The 19,545-nt window shown below is 37.2% G+C and overlaps 1 protein-coding gene across 1 annotated transcript in view; it reads left to right on the top strand.

Moving 5' to 3' along the window:
• The window catches only part of DENND4A (DENN/MADD domain containing 4A), a 57,312-nt gene extending 37,767 nt beyond the window's left edge, over positions 1-19,545 (top strand). Inside the window, exons 15-32 of the mRNA XM_014946113.1 lie at positions 3,097-3,230; positions 4,091-4,226; positions 4,867-5,073; positions 5,179-5,307; positions 5,580-5,724; positions 7,000-7,119; positions 8,615-8,755; positions 9,799-10,886; positions 11,761-11,971; positions 13,177-13,271; positions 14,292-14,467; positions 14,569-14,715; positions 15,328-15,538; positions 15,854-16,108; positions 16,633-16,750; positions 17,497-17,659; positions 18,521-18,585; positions 18,829-19,545. Of these exons, the coding sequence (XP_014801599.1) occupies positions 3,097-3,230; positions 4,091-4,226; positions 4,867-5,073; positions 5,179-5,307; positions 5,580-5,724; positions 7,000-7,119; positions 8,615-8,755; positions 9,799-10,886; positions 11,761-11,971; positions 13,177-13,271; positions 14,292-14,467; positions 14,569-14,715; positions 15,328-15,538; positions 15,854-16,108; positions 16,633-16,750; positions 17,497-17,659; positions 18,521-18,585; positions 18,829-18,965 (3,678 nt within the window). The 3' untranslated portion in view covers positions 18,966-19,545. The remainder of the gene's footprint in view (positions 1-3,096; positions 3,231-4,090; positions 4,227-4,866; positions 5,074-5,178; positions 5,308-5,579; positions 5,725-6,999; positions 7,120-8,614; positions 8,756-9,798; positions 10,887-11,760; positions 11,972-13,176; positions 13,272-14,291; positions 14,468-14,568; positions 14,716-15,327; positions 15,539-15,853; positions 16,109-16,632; positions 16,751-17,496; positions 17,660-18,520; positions 18,586-18,828) is intronic.

The following is a 19,545-nucleotide window of genomic DNA, read 5'->3' on the forward strand; positions in this document are numbered from 1 at the left end:
GTCTCATAGACAGGAATGCACCCCAGTGACTAAACACTATTGAGCAGTACTTAGTTTCCATTCTGTTGCAGGTTAGTTCTCTGACTAACATTAAATAGGATTTTTATTCAGAATACAATGACTGTGTAAGTGCCAAATTCCACCTGTTATATTTCATTTTATAGAATGGTTTATGAGGGCACTGAAGCTGATGCCCAAGCGAAAGTTATCATACTGGGAATTCAAACAGTTCTTCTGAAAACATAATATTTAGGTTGGTGATGCCACCGTGAGACTGCACATAAGATCTCTGCAGCTGATGGACCTTTATCACCTTTTCTAAAAGGTTAAGTAACCACTAGTACAGCTGAAGAAGAGACTCATCTGTTCTAATGCCAGTTATTTTGCTAGTTGATGCCATGGGCAGCTTCTTTCCAGTATAAAAAAGGCTCATGACATGAGAATAAATTTTACAGAAAACACTTCTAGTTCTCCAACTTCCAACTCTATTAGTGAGGATTTCATTCAGTTTTATTAATGTGACAAGTACTTCTATTCCAGTGATAATTGTGGGGAAGCTGAGGCACTGGAATTACTGTGCGTTTAGGATTTGATATGGCTTTAGAATTGTTTGTGAAACTAATTTTTCATTGATATGAGGGAGTGGGTCCCAGGTAGGATTTCTTTGAACAATAATATATTGGCATCATTTTCTCTTTCCTGCTTCTGTTTTTTGCTTTCTCTTTTTTTCTGATATATACAAAATCAAAATACTGAAGTATGCCAAGGACTGCTATACAAACTAGAGCTTTAGCCAGGATGCTAAAGTCCTTTGACCAGATACCAAATTGGAATTATTCCTATAAAGTGACTATTTATTTATATATTAATGCCTTTCACTAGGTTAAGCGGTCCCTGAAAGGGTGTGCATGAAAGAGCGATTGAAAGATGAAACAACTCTTTCTTATGGGTAGTTGTAGGCCACTGGGTTGAGGCAAATTTTATGTACTGTGAAATTAGTTATCTGTAAAATAAAATTTAAGCCCTGCCTCAAATAATTTATAAGAATAATTTGAGCTGAAGAGTAATCTCTTCAACGTGTTATTTTATCCTATACAGCAGCAGCAGAGACTATAATTGATTACCCATTTTGTCTACTGAAAGATACAATGTAATTGTCTCACAAGCTTCCATTTTTCTAGGAATTCAAAAACTACCTCAATTCAATACATATTTAAGCTACTGGCTTTATTGTATTTCACTGGTGAAATGTGTAACTGTGGGATCTTTACATCCTTAGAAGTAATTAAATTGCCAAGTAAGGTTTCGTTTATTTCTACTTTTCAGGAGCCATATGTTCTTGCTACTTGGCTGGTTTGATTTGCTAATACTTTCCATCTGTCTCATGCAGTAAAATGTGTAATTAGAACACCTCTCTGTATGTTTATCAAGTTTTAAATATTCAAGAACACTACTGAAACTGCTTGAGATATTTCCACCTCACTGGAGGGAGAGAACTGTGAAATATGCTGCTTTTTGTATGTTAATTCTCTGCTGCTAAACTCTAAAGGCATGAAGAACACGTATCCTTGGGTTCCACAGGTTGCTTATTCATTTCTTTGAAATAATGTACCGTTTGGCTGTAATTTGATGGCCGTTTAAACTACTTAATGGCTATAAATGTAAACTGTGACAGTATTTGAACTGAACAGTGGGGCTTTCAATATGTGAATAAAAAGCATGTTCTGTGTGCTATGAAGTAACCAGATTTTGATATTGCGAACTCTTTGAGGTGGAGATGGGGCTCATCCCCCCAAGCAGAAGCAGTGCTTCTGAGGTATTGGAGGAGACACAAGTGGTGACAAAAGATCAGAGAAAGCAATACAAATACCAGTACAAATAGCAAGTTAAAGGCTCTTGGGTGGAAAGTAATACATGTTATATTTGCTCTGTTCCTAGTGGTTTCTGTAATGGAACAGTAGCAGTAGGAAGCTTGTAATGTGGGTAAAGGCTTGTCTGTTCTTTTTCTCAAAGGGAAGCAGGTCATAGTCTCCCAAGATCTTTTTTGGCATGGCTCAGTTTTGCTTTGGTTCTTCATTTTTGTCTCAAGCAATGGAATGAAATTCTTCCAGTAAAATTATTGGACAGTTTTCTCCTGCTTGACCTTGCAGTTTTGATGATTGAATTTTGCCTGGAGCCTTGGAGTATGTGTCTGCTGCTGTCATTAAAGCCAGGCGGCGTTAATTTGGGAAGTGCAAGGTTCTCCTCCTCTCTGCAACAGCCAGACTAGCAAAGCAAAGATTTATGGTAAAATTGCCAGTTACAAGCTGAAAACAAAACAAGTGCAGCTGTAATTTGTGCTTAAGGATAGTACTGTTCAAAGTCACCTTATCTGTGAACTGAATTTCTGTCTTAGCTGTGAGAGACAGGACCACCCAATATGTGCAAATATTTTCACACATACAACTGAGTTATCTGAAAGAGAAAAGAAATCATTGTTATCCTTCACCTTTCAGATTAGGTTGGTGGTTTTTTTAGGAAAAAAAACCCTACTTCTATCCACTTAATTTTAGTAAGATCACACGTTTTTATTCCAGCATCACTTTGATTGCATGTGTATTTCTGCAATCTTTGCAAACTAGCATGGCTTTAGTGACAATAAGTGACTGAAATTCCTATGTAGTGTTGTTTGTAGGTTCTTCATACATCAGACAATTGGATAATGTTTGTTATTATTTTCAGTGGTTAAAATAGAGGAAATAAAATAGCTCTTACTTTCATATTTAAAAATAAATTTCAAGTTACTGCTGCAGCTGGAAAAATAGCTCCAGAAATGGTTGCATTCAGGAAGATTAACCTATTTGTACAACTACTTTATTTAACTGAAAACAGTCAATTTGGAGTACATCATTAAACATTGATTATTGTGTTGGGGTAAAGTTTACAAAGACGATGCTACACTTACTATTCTCATCACAACTTGGCAAGGCATCCTTACTTTCAAGATACAATCCTTTGATGCTGATACAGACTTTGCCCTGCTTGACCATACATCTTTAACAGCAGAAAATACAATAAGACCAATAACTACTTCTTCTTTTAACATGACTTCTCCAGGTAGATATGGACAAAACCGGGGAAACGCGGCTTATAGAGCTGGATGAGTCCTACAAGAGTGAGCATACGGTTTTCATAACACCACCCGAGATCCCTCATCTGCCAAATGGTGAAGAGCACCCTCTACAATACAGGTAACCAAAGGACACAGGATTTGGGCTGGAACAACTGTCTTTGGAGAGTTTAGTTTCTAGGTTCTTGTGATAGCCATGAAGTACAGATTTTTCCTGTCCCTTTATGTTGCTCCAGTAAAAATGTGTATGTAAAATGCCTAGTGTGGCAGCTCTTTTGAATTTTTAATGATTTTGTGTGTATGTACACACAGAAAAAATAATACTTAATAAAGCTGGCTGTGTGTTCTCATTACATTGTGCGAGCTATTGACATGTTTTAAGGTTAAATTTGAAATTAATGGGCCCAGTCTGTTGGTCTGATGCTACTACTGACAACAATACAAGCTGCAGATAGTACATTTCAAAGAACCACTGAAAACTGGTGTTACTAATTTAGTAATTATGTCACGTGAGTTTGTGTATTTGTTTCTTTATTAATTCTGAGAAACATTTTTAAATCTAATTTAATCTTCTAGTTTGTTCACGTTGTTCATATGATATTGTTCATATTGATTTTTATAAGCCTCTGTCATGTGATGCTCACTAGGGACTAAGCCACATGTTTATTTTTTTTAATTAACTAGAATCAATACTAATGCATTTGACACATTAATTAAAGAAAACACTATGAAAGCAAATGTATTTTTCCACTTAAGTTGCATAAACTGAAATAACAGGTTGAGAGGCTGTGCAGACTTATGAAGTCACACAGATGGATTAGTAAACCACTTTGTCAACGGTGTCTTTAAAGGTTTATTTCTGTGTTTTCTATTTCCTCTGTAGCTTCTAGTGCAACTGTGTAATTGATTTCATTTGCTGTTCTGTGACGTGTTTACTTTGGGATAGCCTTACAGGAGTTAAGTGACACATTTCTTTTACAGCTATAATGGATTTCCGGTATTAAAACTAGATCTGTTTGAGCGACCTGAAGGATTTCTCACAGCACCAAATAATAAACTGTCCTCAAAAGCCAGTAGTCCCAACAGCCCCTCGCCGATGTTCAGGAGAACCAAACAGGTACTTGCAGGAGTTCTTAAGAGTGTGAGGCACTTTGAGAAGTGGCAGCTTCCTGCCTTCAGCTGGAGTTTGGCTGTAAAGACTGGCAGTGGCTGCAGCCTAATTAATGGTTCTTCACTGATACAGTGACTATAGGATAGCCCTGCTAATTGTTCTTTGGATGTTTACCCATGCTTCTTGCCTACACTGTATTGTCCAGGGCCTCTGTACACAGACTGTCACTTGCTGTGCTGCCTCTGTACCTTCTGCCTTCTTCATGCTGTTCTCCATGAGCGTCAGCTGTTAGGCTTCCACATCCACTGTTTGATTGCTTTTCACTGTCCAGGACTTTAAGAGGGGCTCTAACTTTCAAATGTCTCTTAAAAATTGCAGACCAAAAGTAAAGTCTTGACTTTAGGACCAAAATGCAAGTCTTAGGAGCGAAATAGTGCACAGCAACTGTTTTTGGTGTCACTCACTCTGCTTTCATTTTCCTTCCCACTTTGTGTTGTTCATATGAATGTTGCAGTTTCTGTAGGTATAATGCTACATGTTCAGTAGGTTTGTGTAACACAAATAATCTTTATGATTCTTTACAGGAAGGTAGGTTTGTGTAATGTGTATGTAAACATGCACAAATAATCTTTATGATTCTTTACAGGAAATTAAATCTGCGCATAAAATCGCGAAGAAATACTCATCTATACCCCAGATGTGGTCCAGGTGTTTGTTACGTCACTGCTACGGCCTGTGGTTTATCTGCCTTCCCGCATACGTGAAGGTCTGCCATTCCAAAGTCAGGGCTCTGAGAACTGCATATGATGTGCTACAGAAAATGCACACCAAAAAAATAGATCCACCCGATGAGGTAAAATGAGTCAACCCCAGAATTCCAGAAACAGCCCATGGGGTTTATTGAATAGAGTCTGTGTTTGAATATAAAAGCACAACACAAACTTGTGTGTATTTTCAGGTGTGCTACCGAGTACTCATGCAACTCTGTGGACAGTATGGCCAGCCTGTGCTGGCAGTGAGAGTGCTTTTTGAAATGCAGAAAGCTGGCATTGACCCTAATGCCATTACTTATGGCTACTACAATAAGGTAAGTATTTTTGAAAGAGGACAAAATAAGATATGCTTTTTTATCCAGGCAAATAGAAGCAAGCAAAATAGGGGAGCAGTTTGGATGTAATTCTGTCATTTCTAGTAACTGGAGGAAATAAAAGACAGAATAATTGTGTTGTCTTTGGTTTTGTAGGTTTAGAAATCTACTTTAATTTCAGATTGGGTTACATTGGCAGCTATAAAGTTAATTATTTCACACCTGACTACTCCTTAAGATGACTTTATTTGACTTTGATATTTCCAAAATAGGCCGTTTTGGAAAGCACCTGGCCTTCAAGCAATCGAGGTGGCTATTTCCTATGGATGAAAATACGAAATGTTGTTTTAGGAATTGCACAGTTTAAAAAAGCATTGAAAAAGCTACCAGCAAGCACCTCACATACGGCCATACCTGGTAGAGTATTCATATCCTTTCTTTTTTATTTTCATGCTGATAAGAAAATTATTTTAAAAAGCTTTCTGTTGCGAATTTGATGTTAAAGCCGCTTTAGAAAATCTTGTGTAATTTTTAAAAAACAGGGCTTTTTTGTTTCTTTGAATCTAAAATAATCTACTGTTTATTTATTGTATCAGCTGTTCATGGGACAAACTTGAAATCAATGTGATAATTATCCTCAGTCATACAGTAGCCAATCTTATGACTGGCAGAAACTTCTATCCAGCCTCACCTTTTTTTTTGTGTTCCCCTTTTTCGATGTCAGTGAAGAGGCAACTAGAGTTTGAAAAAACCCTTGAGTTTGTAGTACTGTTTGCAGGTTCTGTGTGCCAACTGAAACTGTTATATTTCTTTTTATCTACAATATAAGTACAATATTTGAGGCTGTAAATTTTGTGTTTCTTTCCTTTTCTTTCCAGTAAAAATATACGTGATATTCAAATAGACACATTACCATGCTGCTGATTACCTGTAGCTTGTATTTTTTGTAGGTTATATACTTTTCATAGTATTTGTAACTTACTACTGGTAAAGCAAGATAGTACTTACAGCAAACAAACTTTGTCTGCTTTCTTAATTTGCTTTATTTTATGTGCTAATGCTTTATAACAACCCAGAAGCAGAACAACCATGTTAGTGTTGACTAAATTTTGTTCTTGAAATCTATCAGACTATATTAGTTACACTTGGGGTCGTATTTTGTCTTAAGAATGACCAGATAGTGACTTGAATGCTTGTTAAGGTTTTTTTTTTTGGGGGTGTTGGTTGTTTTTATTTTAAATTTAATCTTATTTTGCAAACAAACTCATGATTGCTGCCTTGTTTCAATTATTTTACTTCCTAGAGAAAAACCATGAGAATTACATGCATTAACTCTGAGAAACGTACAATGCTAAAATGAAACCATGTTTAGGTGCCTCTTAGAGTTCTTGAAAAGATGTGACATTTTGATAGAATAAACCAGGCAACAGAAACAAAGACAAGCAGTGCTTTAGTACAGTATTTAAAAATAAATGTTGCAAATTACCCCTTAAATTTCATCACTTCAATGTTTATACTGTAAAAGTAAGCCAACCATTTTTTCTCACTTTTTTTTGTGGTAAAATGTTCACTGTTAATTAGAATATAGTTGATAAGAGGCCTTTGAATTACTGTAGATATTCAATTTATTCTGTTTAACAATGTCACGCTATTAAATACAATAATTGTCTTTTTCTGTCATTGTTTCGATAGGGGGACTTTCAGACTTGGGCAATAACACGTCATTCAAAGAAGAAGCCAGGCCAGGGAAAACTTGTCTTCAAGATATACAGGAACAAAAAGAGGATAAGAGAGAGAGTGACTCCAGTTCTTGTATGTATCTTGTGAATACAGTTATCTAGTTCATTGTGGATAAATAGGGATTTCAGCAAAAGTTAAGTGGGGCAGCTGATTTTTTTTCGCAGTGAGTGTATGTGATAATTCCAGTCTATGCCCATGCCTTAAGTTCTTTTCTCTAAATGTTATTTTTTAGATGTCTAATAGTATAACTGTTAAAATTACAATTCTTTTTTCCCCTGCTCTGTTTCAAGCAAGTGATAATGGTAATACAAAGGCTTCATGATGATTATAGCCTCATGTTTTTGTCTTTTGAAATTAAATTGCTTTATAGGCATAATCTACTGAAAGCCTTTTCTACCAATCTGTTTTCTTTATGAATCCCTTAAGAGGTGAATTTTTGCAGGTCTGTGAGAGAGGTCTAAATTACTCAGCTCCCTGGAATTCTCAAAGCTTAGGATATGCATCAGAAATGAGAATGGCTTTGGATTTTCTGTGGACCTTTTTTTTTTTCTTTCTTCAGGTTTTACATCTGCTGCTCATGATTCCCTTACCTGCAGTTGAGTAGCATAGACTTTATGCAAGCATATAGCAGATCAGATGGTGTAGTAAAAATGTAGAAGTACTATAGATTCTCGTATACATTCATTGAAAACACTCTTCATAATAAATGTTCTCCTAATAACATAATTATTTAAGTTCTTCAGTGTGCTTTCCCCTTGTCAATTAGAAGTGGTGTAAAAGTACGAGAAAATGTGGAAGCAGAAAAGTTACTTCAGTGTTTCCTTTTACTGCGTCTTCCTTCCAGCATTAGGTTTGGGGTTTTTTTGAGTTTGCTTGAAAATTTGTGTGTTACCCATGATGATAAGAACATATCTGTAAGATGGCAGGCAGGTGATTTATGTTTAATGAAACTTTTGAGGACACTGAAAATATGAATACTGCTGGAAGCTTGTATTATTTTTAGGCATAATTAAAACAAGTTTGTGGCTTTCTGTAGTAATATTATGTGCTGAAATGGTTTTGTTGTTTAGAATACAACTTGAGAGTATTTTGGGTAGTCACCTGAGAACAGACTTTGTCTTTCATATCTAGAAGAGGTGAATATAAATAACTATTTGTCTTGTGTGATCCTGGGGATAATGAGATCTGTCTGAAAACAGGTTTGTTGGCCCTGAGCTCTTGCAAAAGACGGTCGTAAGAGTATTTTCTCCTGCCTTTGCAAGTGAACAAGGGTGGTCTTAGTCTCCGCAACCACCACAGATTTTGGTATGCAGGTACTGATTACTCTGTGTACAGAAGCTTATGGAACTTCCAGTTATTTAATTCCTGGAATTACTTTTATTATCTGTAGTTCGGTTGTTCCAGCTTGAAAACCTCTGCCCAAGTAGATCCAAGTGTGTGCATCACGGGATATGTAGAACTTGCTGTCACTTAATCCTACATAAAGCATCTAGTAATTAATGGAAATTCGAGATTTAAATTAAGCTGCTTTGATTCTAAAGAGCTGTCTGTCCTTTTCTGTGTCCAGTGTCTGAAGTGGAGAGCACAAAAGGGAGTGGTGACTGCCTACCAAAATTGAATTATCAGAACTCAAGTAATGAGAAAGCCACTTCCAGCATAGTGCGGCTCAACGGTACGGTTGACAATACTATAGCAGAAGCCACCACTGGTGAGTGGAAGAGAAATTAGATTTTGATTCTTGTGCAGTTTTGTCAATGTATATTCTATTTCTAACAAAAGCTCTAAGTAGCATGCCTAAGTTCTGCTGTCCACAAAACTTACAGTATTTTACTGGTGTAATGGCAGTGGCCGATGAAATTCATGAGTTTAGGTTAGAGTCTGCATGTGTTGTGTCAGGGACATGCATCTGAATATTCTGCACTTCCAGATTTTTTTTCTTTACTTTCTTTTTTTTTTTTTTTTTTTTTTATCAACATCTGCTTAGAAAGTCCCAGGTCTTGTTTTTTTCTTATAACCTGCAGCAACTAATAAATTCCATAAGGATGGACAAGAGGTTTCTCTGGAGTACTATTCTTTACTTTCTTTTTTATTTTTGCTATGGTGAACATCTGCTTAGAAAATCCCAGGTCTTGTTTTTTCTTATAATCTCCAGCAACTAATAAATTCCATAAAGATGGACAAGAGGTTTCTCTGGAGTACTATTCAACTTTCAGACATTTTCACAAGTCTTCAGTAATGTAAAATCTGGTTATTATAATGCTGTCAGCTGTGCTTGAAGTACTGTAGTGTAATACTTTAATGTCTGCATCTTTATGCTCTGGCAAAACAATGTAGATTTCACTGACAGTAGCTCCTTTTATTGGTTCTATTTCTAATTCATCAGGTTAGAAAATGTTGTGCTTTTTTTTGCCATTTCCTAGCTAAGTTTGCTGTCCTGAGCTTTCAAACGTCTTAATAGTGGAGTATGTCTCCAAAAGAGGAAGTTAAACACATCTGAGACTTTTCTGGATGGTGTCTCTCAAAGTACTTTTGGGTTGTATAATTTGACTACCTTTTCAATATTTTATCACCTTCCTAAAAGTTATGACTATGGTGAACTCCACTTTTCAACCAGTAGCACGATACATAGTGAATTCCTTCTCTGTGTTGTAAACTGTTTGAAAGATGAGACAAATTTGCATCCTTTTGTAATTTTGTTTAGTTTTTTTTGCATAGCAAAAAATAAAGCACCTTGTTTCGTCTGTTTTTCAGAGAGTTCTGTAGGATTGCTGTTTAAATCATCTTTTGAGGATGCCAATGAAGTAGAAGTTATAAAAAGTAAATCCTTAAGGAAGAGGCATAAAAGCGCAGTAGAACCTGACTTGAGGGAGATATCATGGGAAAGCAGGAACCGTAACCTGAGTGGAGATGGCTTGGTGGGACTCATGATAAATAGAATAAATCAGGAAGCAAACCCTGGAGAAATTGTTGAAAAACTAGGAGCTGATGCCAAAATCCTATCGAGTGCATTGCAGAAAAGCATAAGGCCAAAAACTCTTAACATCAGAACTTCCTCTTTAGGATCTAAGAGAGAAAGCCTGGAGAAAGAATCTAGTGATGAAGACGTCGCTTTTGATGGCAGTTTTACAGATAAAACAGAGTCTCCTGTTATCTTTGATCTAGAAGACTTGGATGCAGAACCTGAAACATCTACAACGGTGAAACCCTCCAGTGAAAAATCTAGAAAGCTGCAAAGAAAGAGCAGCTTTCCAGTAAAGCCAGTTGAAAAGACAGATGTTGAAACTGGATTTGATCCGTTGTCTCTGCTGGTTGCTGAGACTGAACAGCAGAAAGAGGAGGAGGAAGAGGATGATGATAGGAGTGTCTCTACTCCATCCGCAAGACGAGATTTAGCTGAGGAAATAGTCATGTACATGAACAATATGAGCAGCCCTTTGTCCAGTCGTGCCCCAAGCATTGAGTTGCAAAAACCCTACGATGACAGAAATCCCAATAAAAAGAGCCCAACAGTGATCCAGCCTTGCAGGAGGTCCAGCCTTCCCCCCAACTCCCCGAGGCCATCGAGTCTTACCAAATCCAAGAGTTATCACACAAGATATGAAGAAAGGCCAAGAGACCGGCTTTGGTCCTCCCCAGCTTATTCCCCAAACAGCCCAGCAAAGGAACAGGATGCAACTAGTACATTAACACTTGTGTCTTCACCGTCGTTCAATTTGGACACGCTGCTAACACCTAAGTTCGACGTTCTAAAAAGCAGCATGTTTTCTGCTGGAAAAGGGGTTGCAGAGAAAGCCAGCAAGTGGTACTCAAAATTTACAATGTATGCTGCATCCTCAAAGGTAAATATTTATAATATTTCCCCCCCTACAAAACTGAATTCCTGATAAATTAAGGAAAAAGCTTTGTAAAGGTTTAATCACTGACTCTTATGTGATGAATCCCCCATTTGAATGACATGCACCACTGTAGACTATGTGCATTAAGCTGTTTTAAAATGAGGGTCCTGGCAATTCAAACATGATTATTGTCCTTTATCAAAGAAAATTTCGATTTAGCATGAGTTCAGAGTATATTTAAGGGAAAAATTTAAGTATACTCTAGTGTGTTGACAAGGCAGAGAAGACTGCTCTGCCTTCCCTTATTTACCGAAAGAAAAAAGTATTTAATTAAATGATAATAGTTTTAATTCTTTACTGTCTTTATGAAAAAAGGGAAATCTGCTTGTATTGATTACCAAAGTGATTTAAGGCTAACTTTGAACTGAATTTGCTTCCAATTCAAACCAAAACTCATTTCATTCCCACTCCTTGGGAATTGAGGCAGATGCAATTTGCTGTTGGTGTGTTGTCCTAATGTGCTTAAAACCACTCTGAGATTAACTGAGGTGTTAATGATGCCTTGCCTATCCTAATGTATTCTTACGGCTGCTGCTAACTTATAGCAATGGTGGGGAAAAGTCATAGGATTAAAATGTTTAAGTTTTCATTTAGATATCTTTTTATTAGAAGAATCTTAAAAAAGAATCCCCATGTAGATATTTAACCCTGAGAGAAACTTGCCTTGTTTCACATTGGTTCTGAACACAGGCCTGAGCCGTAGGATTTTCCAAGGAGGAAAGGTCATGCATTGAATTTACTGTGACACAGAAGAGGCTGCCTCTTATTTCCAGAAATACTTTTGCTTTCCTTTTCTCAGTGAAATTTGTTTTCTTAGGATCAAAATTCAGACCGAGCAAGCATTTCATCTCTTGGAGCTCTGGACTCCGAATCTACTTCCCTAACTGATGAAGATGTCTGCAATGACTTTGAAAGTGCTTCTCCTCAGGAGAATACCACGTCAGAAATTAAGGGAATTGGCCTCAGCAGGACAAGCCTAGAAAGCTCAGCTTCCCATGATGGCTCAGCAAAACAGTTTGACCAGTGTGGTAAGAGGCACCTTTTGCATTTCATTCATCGATCTGAACAAAAATATTCCAGTTCTAGAAATAGGTCTTTTGTAATTCTCAGTTTGGGATCATCCTAATCATTAGTCCTTTTTATGGAAGAAGTAAATTTTTCTTTTCATACCTGTGAACTATTACTCTTGACCATACCTGTAGCCATTTCTATTGTACAACATTGGTTTGGGTGCTCTTTCTTGTGGAACCATGTGCATAGTAACATCCTGTCCCTGAATATGTTTCTGGATGCTACAGCTGTGCAAATGGGGCTTTGAGCAACCTGGTCTAGTGGGAGGTGTCCCTATCCATGGCAGGGGGTTGGAACTCCATGATCTCTAAGGTCCCTTCCAACTCTAACCATTCTGTGAAATGAGAGACCCTTTGGGTCCTTCAGTATTTGTGTAATCACCTTATTTGTGTCAGCTGTTCAGCTCCAGAAAACACTTGTAAAAACTTTCAAATGGTAACTACATTAGTTTAGGGGGCTTTTTTCTAAAAGTAGTAAAAATTGATTTTGGAAAATCGTTATCATTTTCTATAAGCCACTGTTGATTATCAGACAGACTTTGTATTTTTTTTCCTAATCTGTGCTGGACAACTGGTAGTGACTGTTACATCAGTTCTGTACCGTTACCATTACGGAGTACAGTTTAAGCTGAATTGGGGTGAGAGGAAGATCCTCTCTCCTTAGATCCCTCCACTTAGAAGAGCATGCCCAGATTGGGCTCCCCAGTTTGTGGGATGTGGAGGAACTGGAGAGGGGCAGTGGAGGCTGCACTCATGGCGTTGGGGCATCCTGAGGCTGAGGGGAGTCTGCTGAAGAGAAGGGTCGGGGATCTCTGCAGCCACAATCAACACCTCTTACTCTTCCCTACTTTTTATCTGGACAGAAAGTGTGGGTATGAATTGCTTCATCTGTGAAATTTGTTTCCAAGCTACCAACTGCTGTAAAAGAAGAAAACTGAACATATGGAAATCCTGTGTTAGTAGATGTTATTTTTGCCGTTGGTGGTGCTGGGCAGATGGTGGCCTCATACTCCTCCAGCGCCGTGTTTTTTTTCTGCCTGAGTATATCTGATCTGTTGCATCTTTCATCACGCATTTTATAACTGCAGCGTTGTTTGATTGAAAAAGTTCACTAAAAATGCATGTTCTGAATAGCTAATACTTTGGGTTTCTTCTCTGAATAGGTTCTCTTTCAAAGTTCCCGTTGCCTGACAAATCAGAGTTGATATCTTCTTGCAGTACAAGTAGTACCAGTGTGTTTCAGAACTACGCCATGGAGGTACAGCAGGATTTATTGATTTCAACTGATACACTAAAAGCCTATTTCTTTAAATATAAATGCAATCTGAATCTTTGTTAGAGTTCAAAGCTTAAAGCTAATCCCCTGAAAGACAGATAACTATTTCTGTGACAGAGTAGGTTTCATTTCAAATCCTGCTCTAGAAGTGTCTTTATTGCACTCACATCTCTTGGTCCTCAAAGCTTCAGTTCTCAAGAGTTTAATAATTGGATACCATTGATTTCTGTTATCTAAATCCCAGCTAAATTTGTTTAAAGTTAAAATACCAAGTCTTAAATAGCACCATGCATTTAAAAATACAGAGTAGATAACTAGCTATTTGTTGTTGTACCTTCTAGTAAAATCATTTTGCTTTCCACTATTACACTGCTTTTGGGTGACTCTTTTATTCTTTCTTGGTTTGTTTGTTTGTTTTAGTGGATTTGGCTGAATGACTGGTCATTTTAATCTTTTTTCTTTAATCTCTGTTATGCTGGCAGTCACTACAGAAGAAGATTTAAATTCTAAGAATAATTTATGTAGCTGCATAAATATTCCTGTACTATACACGTTTACAAACAGGTTACAAATTACATGTTTTTGTTAATAAAAATACTATTGAATAGCTGGCTGGTTTTAGTCTGAGAAGCAGTGGAAGGATCTCCTAACCCACTTTGTTTGTAAAATAAGTATATTTGAGCTTAATTCTGGATCCCAAACCATTTGCTACAATAGAGCAAAGACCTGCATTTAATAGATTTTTCAGACAGTGTTTATTCCAGTCATTTACCGTATCAGCTGTCTGCTAATGCAGTTTGGATTTAAGATTTAATAGTTGTTCTGAAATAGATAAGGTTAAACCCAGATGTTCCAACCTAAAGCCTGGGAATGTAGCTGAACTTGTATGTAAGCAGTGAGCAATGTCCATCTAAGGGCAAAGGTTTTGGCTGTAGTTTTAACTGCTTTGTAAAAGAAGAATAGTTTGGAGAATGTGTAATAGCCGAGTTCTGTCGCCTGCAGGTCCTCATCTCAAGCTGTTCACGATGTCGAACGTGTGACTGTTTAGTTCACGATGAAGAAATCATGGCAGGTTGGACAGCAGATGACTCAAATCTCAATACCACGTGTCCCTTCTGTGGCAATTTATTTCTGCCTTTTCTAAGCATAGAAATCCGAGATCTTCGGCGACCTGGACGGTAATAGTATTATTTTAATTTTCCTCAATTCTGAAGACTCATAACTGCAGAGTAGTTTTTGTTTGTGTTTAGATAACATCAGGCTTTTGCTTTCCCTGCAGTTATTTCCTGAAGTCCAGCCCTTCTACAGAAAACATGCAGTTCCCATCACTTTTTACGAATCAGAGTGGAAAGTCCTGTAACACTGCAGCTACCGTTGGCCTTACTACATCTCTAATGTCTGTTCAAGAGGATTTAAATTCAAATAGGTAAACCTGCATTTTCTGCATAGAAATTACTCAGATCCTCTGAGGGTGTGCATGTATTCCTCACCAACAGAAATAAACTTCATAAGATGCTGTCTGAAGAGGAGGAACTGATTTGAGAGAGGATCTCATTGCTGCCTCTCCCTTATCCCTGGGTTGGCCACCTCATGCTTTTTCAGTGTGATGTTTATTGTTTCATCCCTAATGTAAAATAAAAAAATCTTGTAGCCGTCAGTAATTCTGCAGATTCTGTGAATGTTTGTGTTTGTTGTCAGTGCAAGGGGGAATCCAACTTGCACTGTAGCATGAATGAGTGTGGTGGCTGACAAGGGCAGAATTTGAGGTGTCAGGCTGATTATTTTCTAATATAAAATAAAAAATCTTGTAGCCATCAGTAATTCTGCAGGTTCTATGAACTCCTTTGGGATGTTTGTGTTCATTGTCAGTGAAAGGAGGAATACAACTTGCACTGTAACATGAATGAGTGTGGTGGCTGACAAGGCAGAATTTGAGGTGTCAGGCTGATTATTTCCCATTTATTTTTGTTTGCTTGTGAACTCAGAGTAAAACAAAAAGCTGAGATTCTTAACTTTTTTTTTTTCTTCCTCTCCCTAGCAAATCTAAGCAGCATGACAATGTTTGTGCCAGAAGTATCCAGATCCCCTCAGGAAGAAGACAAAATACCTCTGGGTCAGAATGTACGAGTCACCCTGTAGCAAGGAGTATCAGTACTTTTGGCCCGTTGGAAGAAGATGAGAAGGAAAACCAGAAGATCAGCCATATCATTCCTACTGGTAGCCTCCCTGCTACGTTGCAAGGACCAACAGTGCGTATTTTTTCTACCTTAATTATCATTTTGAGTGAGTGATAAATGAGAGAAATGTGAAACAGCATTAATTAGGAGAACAGAATTAACCATCCCAAATTACAATAAATACTAGGTTTTATTATTGAAACCACTATTAGTTGGAGCTTTTAAGTGTTGGTGCATCTTGGAGAACAAAAGCATTCATAAGACTTTGTAAAAATAGTTACATTCCAACTAATGATATATTATTTTTCTTTCTTTACCATAGGATTCCTTGGGCCTCGAATGGCGCTTACCTAGTCCTGATCCCATAATTTTTTTTCTTTACCATAGGATTCCTTGGGCCTAGAATGGCGCTTACCTAGTCCTGATCCCATAACAGTTCCTTATCTCAGTCCTCTGGTGGTATGGAAAGAGCTTGAGAGTTTACTTGAAAATGAAGGTGATCATGCAATAACGGTGGCGGACTTTGTAGATCACCATCCTATTGTGTTCTGGAATTTGGTGTGGTATTTCAGGCGCTTGGACTTGCCCAGCAACTTACCGGGATTAATCCTTTCTTCTGAGCACTGTAATAAAAACTCCAAGGTATGGAATCAGCTATGAAATACTGACACATGAGGAAGGCTTCATTTCCCATATAGGAAACCAGTAGATAATTCAGTAACTCTTAGAAATGTGTCTTAGAGTGTGCTGGGCCCAGTCCTGAATTGGTAAAGAATGTGTCAGCTGAGGGAAAAGAGGTGTAACTCCAGAACCTGGGCTCAGCAGTACTTGTGGGGGATACATGTTTAGCTCTTACCAGTCACACTGTAACTTGTGACCCTCAGTTACCAAGTTCCACTTGGTTTAATTGCAGTTTGATGACTAGTTAAGCAGTAGAAGGAGAAAGTTAGATTTTTAGAACTGTAGGAAGATACACAAGATACTAATTTGCTATGTCACTGACGTTCTGTTCAGATTTAGCTTTCTCTGGTTTTACAGCAGTTTTAGTATTAAAGCTTTTTACCATGAGACCTACAGATTTAAAGATATGTTTTAATTTTTCCTTTTAATGTCCTCTGTCGTGGCTTTGTAATAAAATATCTTTATGTATGTGTTCTGTTGTTCAGATCCCACGAAACTGTATGTCAGAGGATAGTAAATACGTTCTTATTCAGATGCTATGGGACAATATGAAATTGCATCAGGATCCAAGGCAGCCTCTGTATATTTTGTGGAATGCTCAGAGTAAGCTTTGTTACTTGCATTTTTCAGTGTTTGTTGTTTTGTTGTTTGTTCTTTGTTTTTTGTTGTTTTTTTTTAAAGAACAGTTTCAATTTGGGGCAACTGAGAAATGTGTTTTGAAAAAAGATGTCTTTGTGGATAGTTCACACAAGATACATTACTGATTTTTGATCATACTGCTTTTTGTCTTGCAGGTCAAAATCGCACTCTTTTGTTTGAGAGTGAGTGTTGAGTTTGGTGTTGCTCTTCTCAGTTTGTGTCACTTGTTTTAGGAGGGAGGGTGGGTTTATGATTAGCAGTAAAATGCTTGAACAAGTTTCATTTCCCAGCATTTCTATTTCAAATCATTGACCGGTATCTCCAGTTGCTTTTTCTTCATTGGGAAGGGAGGAACAAGAGGGAATAATAGTTTCAGTGATAAACTCACTGAACTTACATTGATGGTTCATCCACTTCATTTTTTTTTCTTATTTTTAGAATTTGCTTAATAAGAATTTTGTTGCTGGTGTTGGATCATATGCCTGAAAATAGCTCATGACCCATTACAGCTGTTGAGTTTTCTCCTATGTGCTTTTTGTGTTTCTTAGGTTGATATTGTTTTGACTTCATGTTTATTGTTCTTCCTTCACTACATATATATCAATGTTTTCACAGTTTGCGTAGCTTCCCACCTTTTTTTTTTTTTAATAACTTTTTACTTCCTACACAGAGAATATATGTATTCTTACAGCATTTCTAATGTTTTTCAGCCCAGAAGTACCCAATGGTTCATTTATTGCAAAAAGATGATGACTCTTTTAATCAGGAGCTCTTAAGAAGTATGGTGAAAAGCATCAAGATGAATGATGTGTACGGACCAATGAGTCAAATATTGGAGAGACTGAACAAATGGCCACATATTAAAAGGCAGCGGTAAGAATACAACCATGCCTAATTGGAGCAAAGTTGGATAGCAATAAGGCTATTATAATATGAAATATATTTTCATAGTGTATTCTTTAAAGAAAAAAGTACTGTTTTTCAGCAGTGTTCTCAAATTTATCATTCAGTTTGGTAAATATTCTTCTTTTTTGTGATAACTTTCACAAACTTATATTAGAAAAAAAATTGGAGAAACTCTTTTTCAATTTTCCTCTCCCTCTTACAGCCAACTGTTTTGAGATGTTATTTATATATTAGTGGGTTTTTTTAAATAAAAAACCCTGTACTTGTTCTTAGGGTGCGTGGGTGGATTTTTTTTGTTTTTGTTTTCAGTAGAGAGTAGAAGAGGAGCTAAGGAGAGAGGTTAAGTCTCATATATAGGAACATTTTTTTCCATTAGCAGTTGAATTAGTGAAAATGATTTCCTATGGATTTATATTTTTGCCCTGGAATTACTGATTTATATAGCAGCCTTTTCAACAGCTGGAGCACTGACAAGGTGTTTATTTGCTTGTCTGCCTGCTTTTTCAAGAGAATGTAGAAGTGCAGAAAAGCAAACTCCTTACCTGTCTGTCAGATTTGGTGGGATTTGGTTGAGTTCCTTAAGTGCACACTTCCCTCTGCGGGCACTTGGTGCAGCTTCCAACACATCAGTGGGTGCCAAGGACCTACCTGAGTGATGTCCTGATGTGGGGTGTCCAGGGCATTCTCCAAAGGTCAGAAATGACAACACTTTGGAGGTGGCAATCAGGAATTCTGTCCAATATCCCACTTTTCTTCAATCTGTTTTTTAGTTTAGATTGTGGTACATTATTGCAGTACAAAAACTGACATTTCTTTTTACAATTTCAGGAGCCTTTACAGAGAAATACTGTTCCTTTCCCTTGTTGCCCTCGGAAGAGATAACATTGATATAGGTAAGTTTTGTAAATTATTGTATTATTGTAAATGAGCAAGTGATGAATGTATGCAAACTAGTTTTCAGCTTCCAAAATAAATTCCAAAAATAAATCTGTAGATTCGATGTGTGCCGTATTATGGTAAGAGCTGAACGAGAAGAACTTTGGAGTTATTTTCTGCTGATGAACGTACCGGCTGTCATTGTATTTGGGTTGTGGTTTTGAGCACAGAATACAGGAGTTGTTTCTCTATTTCTACAGATGCTTTTGACAGAGAGTACAAAATGGCCTATGATCGTCTCACAGCCAGTCAAGTGAAGAACACTCATAATTGTGATAGACCCCCAAGCACTGGAGTGATGGAATGCAGGAAGATTTTTGGAGAACCATATCTTTAAAAATGCCTAGATGAAGAGGTGAAATCCGTGATGGGTAGCTGTGTAAAATAACCACTTCAGTCACAAGGAACATCTCAAGTCTTCAGTGTTCAGAACCGGGTGAACGAACGTGCTGTGGCAGAAGGCCTTGGAAGAATCGGGCCGATCTACAGTTGTGGAAAAGGACAGAGTGAAAAATGGGCCAAACGTTATTTCCCTGTCCCTTGTCCTTTCTGCAAATCAAGGTGTAGAAAGGAAGATTCTAAACAAAATCAGTTGTTTAACTTGGGACAACATATTACAGATCCCTTCTTAGAAAAAAAGAAAAAAACAAACCCAAAAACCAAAACAAAACCAGGTGGACAGAAACAATGCACTGAAACTAATGTGAGTGAAGTAAATTCTTCAAAATCTATTGTTTACATAGAATATTCATGATGTTATGAAGAGCATTCAAAGTTGTATTATACATATTTTAAATTGTTTATAGTAAGTTGATATTTTTTTAATTTTTTTAAATTACTGGAGTGAATTTTAAATGGACTTGCTGCGTAAGCAATACAGTGCTTATTTTTTTGCAGTACACTGCTATTTATAGTAA

The sequence above is a fragment of the Calidris pugnax genome, unplaced genomic scaffold (genome assembly GCF_001431845.1).
Source record: "Calidris pugnax isolate Ruff unplaced genomic scaffold, ASM143184v1 scaffold134, whole genome shotgun sequence".
NCBI lineage: Eukaryota > Metazoa > Chordata > Aves > Charadriiformes > Scolopacidae > Calidris > Calidris pugnax.